General features: G+C 36.8%; 1 protein-coding gene across 2 annotated transcripts; it reads left to right on the top strand.

The window, feature by feature from the left end:
* The first annotated feature begins 542 nt into the window (after positions 1-542).
* LOC136200638 (pentatricopeptide repeat-containing protein At5g42310, chloroplastic) lies at positions 543-8,401 on the top strand. 2 transcript variants are annotated; one of them, XM_065991053.1, is made up of 5 exons: positions 543-2,425; positions 4,360-4,512; positions 4,592-4,663; positions 5,340-5,524; positions 8,130-8,401. In XM_065991053.1, exons 1-4 carry the CDS (start codon positions 659-661, stop codon positions 5,442-5,444), a joined length of 2,097 nt encoding a protein of 698 aa, XP_065847125.1. In that variant the 5' UTR covers positions 543-658; the 3' UTR covers positions 5,445-5,524; positions 8,130-8,401. The 2 variants fall into 2 exon arrangements, with proteins under 2 accessions (XP_065847125.1, XP_065847124.1); XM_065991052.1 differs by lacking the exon at positions 8,130-8,401 and adding an exon at positions 7,635-7,883.

Here is an 8,401-nt window from a genome sequence, read left to right as displayed (position 1 = left end):
CACTGAACTTTATTTATATTTACAGTATAATTACTAAACTTTAAAATGTAATTCAACTTTATTTTTTTAATATTATAGTCACTAAACTTCAATTAACGTCTCAAAATTACTGTTTATAACTTTAAAATAAAAAATATATAAGAATTGATGATATTTTAACCAAATTTAATTCTTCAATTTTTTTAGATCATTTAAACATTTGCTTAAAAGAGAGAAAGAGAATATTTAGAAAGAGAAAGCTTCATAAATGGTGATTTTGGAAAAAAAAATGTTTTCGTGATAAATGATATTCTAAACAACTTTAATTTTTGTATATTTCCATTTTGAAGTAATTAACAATCATTTTGGACATTAACTAAAAGTTAGTGACTATAATATTAAAAAGTTAAAGTTTAGTGGCCATGATTGTAATTTACCCTTTTTATTTTACCCGCGAAAAAGAGTTCCCGACAATTTCTTCGTCCCAACGACGTCGTTTCCCTTATAACTGCGTCGTTTTTGGTAGTTGTAATGGGAAAAATCATATCCGGATTGCATCCTTCTCTTTCGTCCGTTCATTCATCCACCATACTCTATCCTCAAGCTTCATCTTCTCCGGCGAGACATCAGACACCATTTCTCTCTTTCTCAATTTCTTTCTTCAGTACATAAGCATACTATGATTTCATTTTTACCTCCTTCTCCGTCTCGCTTTCCATCAATTTACGTATCTTCTCCGATTTTCCACCACCACCTCATCTTCCAACCACCGCTCTCCGCCACAAATGCGGTGGCAACTAACTCCGCTGCATCTAATTACGGAGACGCATCTATCTCTTCTGCAAAACGCCTCCGTAATAGTGATCCAAACGACATTCTCACTCTTCAAAGCCGCCGGTATGACTTCACTCCTCTTCTTAACTTCTTAACAAACAAGATATCTTCCTCTTCTGAAATTTCCGATGATTCCGACTCATTGTCGCCAATTACACTAGATTCCACTGAGTTCCAGCTCGCTGAGTCGTACCGTGCTGTGCCTGGTCCTCTCTGGCATTCTCTCCTCAAATCTCTCTGTTCTTCTTCTTCATCGTCTATTGGATTGGCTTATGCGGTTGTTTCGTGGTTACAGAAACATAATCTCTGTTTCTCTTATGAGCTACTCTATTCGATTCTCATTCATGCGCTTGGCCGGTCGGAGAAGTTATACGAGGCGTTTTTGCTTTCGCAGAAACAAGCATTGTCGCCTTTAACTTACAATGCCCTAATCAATGCTTGTGCTCGTAACAATGATCTTGAGAAGGCGCTTAATTTGATATCCAGAATGAGGCAAGATGGTTACCCATCGGATTTCGTCAATTACAGCTTGATAATTCAGTCTCTAACTCGTTCCAACAAAATTGATTCATCAATTATGCAAAAGCTTTACAATGAGATCGAGTGTGATAAGCTTGAGCTTGACATTCATCTCTATAACGATATGATTGTTGGCTTTGCAAAGGCTGGTGATCCAACCCGGGCTATGGAGTTACTAGGCATGGTTCAAGGCAATGGACTGAGCCCTAAAACGGCGACTCTTGTAGCTGTTATGTCTGCCTTGGGAGATTCGGGTCGAACTGTGGAAGCAGAGGCTATTTTTGAAGAAATGAAAGACAATGGATTAAAACCTAGGACTAGAGCTTACAATGCTCTTCTTAAAGGGTATGTGAAAGCTGGTTTGCTCAAAGATGCAGAGTTCATTGTTTCAGAGATGGAGAAAAGTGGGGTTTCACCTGATGAGCATACTTACAGTCTGCTAATTGATGCTTATGCTAATGCAGGAAGATGGGAAAGTGCAAGAATTGTGTTGAAGGAAATGGAGGTAAGTAATGTTATGCCCAATTCATACGTTTTCAGTCGAATTTTAGCTAGTTATCGCGATAAAGGCGAGTGGCAGAAGTCCTTTCAAGTTCTAAAGGAAATGAAGAACAGTGGAGTAAGCCCTGATAGGCATTTTTACAATGTGATGATTGATACTTTTGGCAAGTTCAATTGCCTTGATCATGCCATGTCTACTTTCGATAGAATGCTATCTGAGGGGATAAAACCTGACACAGTTACATGGAATACACTTATAGATATTCATTGTAAGGCAGGGCGGCACGATAAGGGGGAAGACTTGTTCAAGGAAATGATGGAGAAAGGGTTCTCACCATGTACAGCAACATTTAACATTATGATCAATTCATTTGGAGAGCAGCAGAAGTGGGATGATGTGCAGAGATTGTTAGTGAATATGAGGAGTTTAGGTTTGTTGCCTAATGTTGTGACATATACTACACTTGTTGATATTTATGGGAAGTCAGGGAGGTTTAGTGATGCAATTGAGTGTTTGGAAGATATGAAGTCTGCTGGATTGAGACCATCTTCTACTATGTACAATGCCTTGATAAATGCCTATGCACAAAGGGTATGTCATTGCTTTTAAATTAACGGTGACTTGATTTTGGCTTAATATGTCAGGGGCTGCTATATTTGGCTCCGTAAATTTTGGAGATGTCTCGTTAGCCAGTGAACTTGTTTAAAGTGATATGATTTACCTTTAAGTTCTACTTGGCATAGCAAAGTGGAGATTTGGGGAAACTTAAGAGCGTTTCACTTTAAACAAGTTCATGGAACCAATATGTTAATCAAGTTCATGGGGTTAATAGATCACTTTAAGTAAGTTCAAGGGCTAATAGGTTATTTCATTAAGTTTAGGGAGTTAATGAGATATCTCGAAACTTTAGGAGGTATTATTTAGCTAATTAGGAGGTTTAGTGGTGATGCAATTGAGTGTTTGGAAGATACGAAGTCTGCTGGATTGAAACCATTATGTACAATGCCTTGATAAATGCCTATGCACAAAGGGTATGTCATTGCCTTAAACTTACAGTGACTTGATATTGGCTTAATATGTCAGCGGCCGCTATACTTGGCTCCGTAAATTTTGGAGATGTCACATTAGCTCGTGAACTTGTTTAAAGTGATATGATTAAGCGTTAAGTTCTACTTGGCATAGCAAAGTGGAGATTTGGGGAAACTTAAGAGTGTATCTCTTTAAGCAGGTTTAGGAACCAATATTTCACTTTAAGCAAGTTCAAAGGGTCAATATATCAATTTAAGTAAGTTTAAAGGCTAATAGTCACTTTCATTAAGTTTAGGGAGTTAATGAGATATCTCGAAATTTAGGAGTTCAATCGGATAATTTAGCTAATTACAGAGGTTAAGCCCTTGATTTTTTTATGGGAAGTCGGGGAGATTTAGTGATGCGATTGAGTGTTTAGAGGATATGAAGTCTGCTGGTTTGAAATCATCTTTTACTATGTACAATGCCTTGATAAATGCCTGTGCACAAAGGGTATGTCATTGCCTTGCAGTGATTTGATTTTGGCTTAATATGTCAGGGGCTGCTATACTTGGCCAAATAATGCCGATTGGCTCTGTGAATTTTGGAGATGTCTCATCAGCCCGTGAACTTATTTAAAGTGATATGATTAACCTTCAAGTTCTACTTGGCATAGCAAAGTGGAAATTTGGGGAAAATAGCTTATCATTTTAAGTAAGTCCAGGAAACCAATATGTTAAGCAAGTTCAGGGGGTCAATAGATCATTTAAGTAAGTTTAAAGGCTAATAGGTCACTTTCATTAAGTTTAGGAAGTTAATGAGATATCTCAAAAGCTTAGAAGCTATTATTTAGCTAATTACAGAGGCTTCATGTGTTAAGCCCTTGATCTTTTTCATCAAGTGATTCTTCCATATTGCTGTCCAGAAATGGCTTTAGTTACTTTGCTTTTGTCAAACCAAAACTACTACTATAGTATTTTCTCCTGTACTGCTAGGAGTAAAATATACCCATGGTCACTGAATTTTGGGGGCTGTTTCGTAAGAGGTAACTGAACTTCATTTTCTTTCAAGAAAGTCACTGAATTTCACATTTGATTTCAATAATCATTCCAACCAATTTGTGTATAAAAACTCATTAGAATATTAACGTGACACATAAGACACTTGACTGTATGCCAACTAAGGGCCACGTTGGACATGTCTGACTTTTATAGTTGACGGAAGCCACATGGCACATCCTAAGCCACAGGATTTTGTAAAAACTCACATCTTTTCCGATTTGGCATGTAGCCAACTATCTTGTGTGCTACTACAACATTACGGTGAGTTTTTGTATACTATAGCCGGAATGATTTTACTGAAATCAAATGTGAAGTTCAGTGATTTTATGGGAATGATATTTATAAAACACAGCTCAAAGTTCAGTGACGATCAACACAATTTACCGTATTGCTAGGGAAGATGTGAAAAACTGTGCTTGATTGTAATTGAAGTTCTCCTGTTTCGTTTTCTGCCAGGGTTTATCTGAGGAAGCAGTAAATGCATTTAGGGCGATGAGAGCAGATGGCTTAAGGCCCAGTCTTTTAGCTCTCAATTCATTAATCAATGCATTTGGCGAGGACAGGAGAGATGCTGAAGCATTTGCAGTTTTGCAATACATGAAGGAAAATGTAATTAAGCTACCCTTGTCTTTATACTATAATTTCATTTTCTATCTTGTAACTTACCTATTGTTCCCTCCAATTGCAGGATTTGAAGCCAGATGTGGTAACTTATACTACACTTATGAAAGCTCTGATACGTGTCGATAAGTTTGATAAGGTACAAAACTTATAACTTTCACAGTTTTAAGGATTAAACCTTTGATCATTTATTTTGCTAAATTAAGCTTGTGATCTGTAATTTTCACGTTTTGAGTCCCTCACTAGCAACTCCTTTAGCCATGACGGAGACAGGGGGTGCCAGGGGAGACCTCGGCCCCCGTCCTCCTGAACCACCCCTACCAGTGGTGGTTCCTACCCCTTATATCCAGCAGATTGAGGGTTAAGGGTGCAAGATGCCCCCCAAATCTATGTAAAAAGGGCGGCCCGGTGCACTACGCGTCCCCGCTAAGCGAGGGTCCGGGGAGGGATCCCACCACAAGGGTGTACTGGGGGCAAGCCTTCCCTTGCCATTTTTTTTTGGGCAAAAGGCCGCTCCTAAGACTCGAACCCGTGACCTATGAAAGCAACGTTTACCGTTGTGCCAAGGCTCGCCCTCCCCCCAAATCTATGTATTGAGAAAAAATTGGCTTAGAAATGTGTAAAATGGGACTGAAAAAAAAATTGGCCGAGAAAGGTGTAGCTAGATTTTATAAATCGAGCTGAACACGATAGAGCATGTATCAAGCCGAACACGGAGCTGCTCATGAGGAGCTCGGCTCATTTACAACCCTACTTTCAGATGCCTTCAGTGTCTATGTCCTCGTATGATATGAAGGTACACTTCATGCTTTCAGGTACCTTCAGTGTATGAAGAAATGATTTTGGTTGGGTGCACTCCTGATAGGAAAGCAAGAGCAATGTTACGGTCTGCATTGAAATATATGAGGCAAAGACTATGATTGCTGTTGATAATTGAGTATTTTCCAGCTCGGATCAAACGTAAATAGACACGGTTGAGGTTACTCGTTGCACAGTTGAGGTACGTGGCTGCATTCCCGAGCTGATGTTTGAACATCTTACAATTTGATATCATTTCATGCTAGCAGTAGCAGTGCTAGGATTCCGAATCTCAGGGTGCAATTGCAGCACCCTCGAACTCTCAGGCGGAGACCACCTGGAACCGCTCCTCCCGGGGTGGATTCCGATGGTCAGGAGGAGTGCAACGCACCCCGTGCACACCTCCCTCCCTCCGCCAGCATGTTAGAAACTTTTTTCAGTGCCAAGGCGATATTATATTCCAAAATAAGCAGACGAGTCAGTGCCAATTTGACTAATGAAGTTTAAGTTTCTGAATGTGTGAAGCTCACATTATTGGGTTGATTACACCAATGCACCATTGTCCTCTAACCACTAGAAATGTACCTTGTAACGAAAACCCCTCGCCGTTTTGTTAAAATTGTTGTCCGTTTTCTTAGAAACTAAGAAATTCAATGGCTGGAGATGCCACGTGGATATCATGTCAACCATTTTTAACCACGTGAGAAATAAAAATAAATCAAAACAACAATTTTTTTTTTTTGCATTCCTAATCTTCATGTCAAAAGTAGTGACTTGAGCTCACGTGGCATCTTCGGTAAATGGGTTTCTTTGATTTTAGGTTTCTCTCGTTATGAATTAAAGACTTGTTAAACCCTCTTTGTTTGTCGGAAATATTAGATAATGGAAAATTGTGTTGGAAAATAAAACATTTTCCATTATTCGGCTGCAACACCGAAAAATAAGAATAAGTGCTCGATGGCTACTGTTTGCAAAAGAATAAGATTGAACGGAGAATTCCAAAAGCTTATTACTCTTTTCAAAAGGGTAAAATAGTTTTCTCACTTTCTTTATATATTATTTTTGTTGACTAATTTAAAAAAAATTCCGTTGACCTATTTTTCTAAGCAAACCAACACCGAAAAATCAGAAAAATATTTTCCTGTACAATATTTTCCGGCAAACAAATAGGGTCTATTCCATTTTATTTTTGTTAGTTGAAGGACCATGGTTGTAATTAACCCCTGCATCATTCAATATTATCTCAGGCTAAAAGGCTAAAAGAAAAAGAAAATATAGATTCCACCGGACAAAGTTAGGCCATTTTGTAGGATAAAATTATTCTTCCAATTTAGCCCCTACCCTGTATTTACGGTCTGAAATTATTTATGGGCTTTTTACATTAATATATGTAGTGGTGTCAAAAACAGGTGTCTTATACCCGTGTTACATTATCTTTATATTCCACGTGATTATATATGATGTAAATGCAACAAAAATGAGAATCATATCAAACAGACCGTACCACATGATTATATATGATGTACAGTTAAACCTCGATAAATGAATGTTCGATAAAGTAATAATCTCGTTTATATAATAAATTCTTTCAGTCCCGACTTGGGCCAATGGACTAAAGTAATAACCTCGCTAAATGCATTAAGTAATAAAAATATTTAAATCATTAAGGGCCCAATGAAAATATAAATTAATAATTATTGAATTACATACAATATATATAGACCAAAACCTTTCAATTAATCAACTAGAAGTCATTTCTTCTGAAAAAATGCATCTATAGTTGATTGTTTTTTCTTTCTACCTAAACCAAAATGAACACCATCCTTAACTTTTTGTAGTGCAAACACAACTTTGCTCATGTTGCAAGTAGTTGTTTAAGGTGACATTTGCTTGAAAGACCTCTTTTGACGATACATTTGCGACAACGCAACTATCATCTGGTTCTGGATCATTTCCATCATCATTGTTCATTATTGACTTTCGTCATCATCATCATTGTTCATTATTGACTGGATAATTTTTTCGTCATCATCATCGTTGTTCATTATTGACGATACAATGTATGCATTTTACAATGAAAAATTATCTATAAAATAATAAATATTGATTTATCGATAAATGAATAATTTATTCATTTATCGATAAATAAATAATCTCGCTTAATTAATAATTTTTCCCGGTCCCAAGGATATGCATTTATCGAAGTTTTACTATAAATGCAACAAAAATGAGAATCATGTTAAACGACTATTGTCGTGGTAAAAGTATTGTATTGTTAGAAATTGAGAGTCCTAACATGATAGTTTTTGCAGGAATGGCATTCCAAATCTGGACAGATAAACCATAACTTAACATCAATCAACACTGATTTTTAGGACATCTTCATATATCCCCACACAAAAATGTCTGAAAATTTGTTGCCAGAATCATGTATTATAACATATGTATATGTATAATTGACTTGACAATTTCTAACACATTTGTAACATAAAAGGATATAGAATCTTATGTTCTCTGTTTATTTGAATTCTCCTGTAATCACTTCTCAGTCGTATACTGTTATCTCCAGTGGCGGAACCAGGATCCCGGATGACCCGGGGCTCAAACATATCAGTAAAAAAGTTTCAAAACGTCCAAAAAAAAAAAAAAATTGAAATTAACTGTGCGGTTGATGGTAAATTTTCAAAGTCCAGTCCGTTAGGGCTGAGCAAATTTTTTTTAGCGCGCATTAAAACTGTAAAAATGTTATTTTTTTTTAGAAACTAGCATTGAACTAATAGAAAATTAAACATGTTTACTTTTTTAAGGTTGAAGGGAGTTGAACATAGGAGCTCTCAAATAGAAGTAAGCATCCTTAACCATCTTATCTACTTTTAAACATTGAAATAATATTCTCTGGCCGCCCTGGTTCTGCCCCTGGTTATCTCCATTCTATTTGTTTGACACGTTATCATTAATCAGTAATAGATCAAATACGTGACATATTGTGAGTTTCAACTTATCTGGATTTTTATGTATTGAACAATGAAGATGTAACAAATATTTTGCGGAGCTTAATAGCATGTTATCTTCAAATTTA

This window comes from Euphorbia lathyris, chromosome 7 (genome assembly GCF_963576675.1).
Source record: "Euphorbia lathyris chromosome 7, ddEupLath1.1, whole genome shotgun sequence".
In the NCBI taxonomy this organism is placed as follows: Eukaryota; Viridiplantae; Streptophyta; class Magnoliopsida; order Malpighiales; family Euphorbiaceae; genus Euphorbia; species Euphorbia lathyris.
This window is presented reverse-complemented; position numbering and strand designations above follow the sequence as displayed.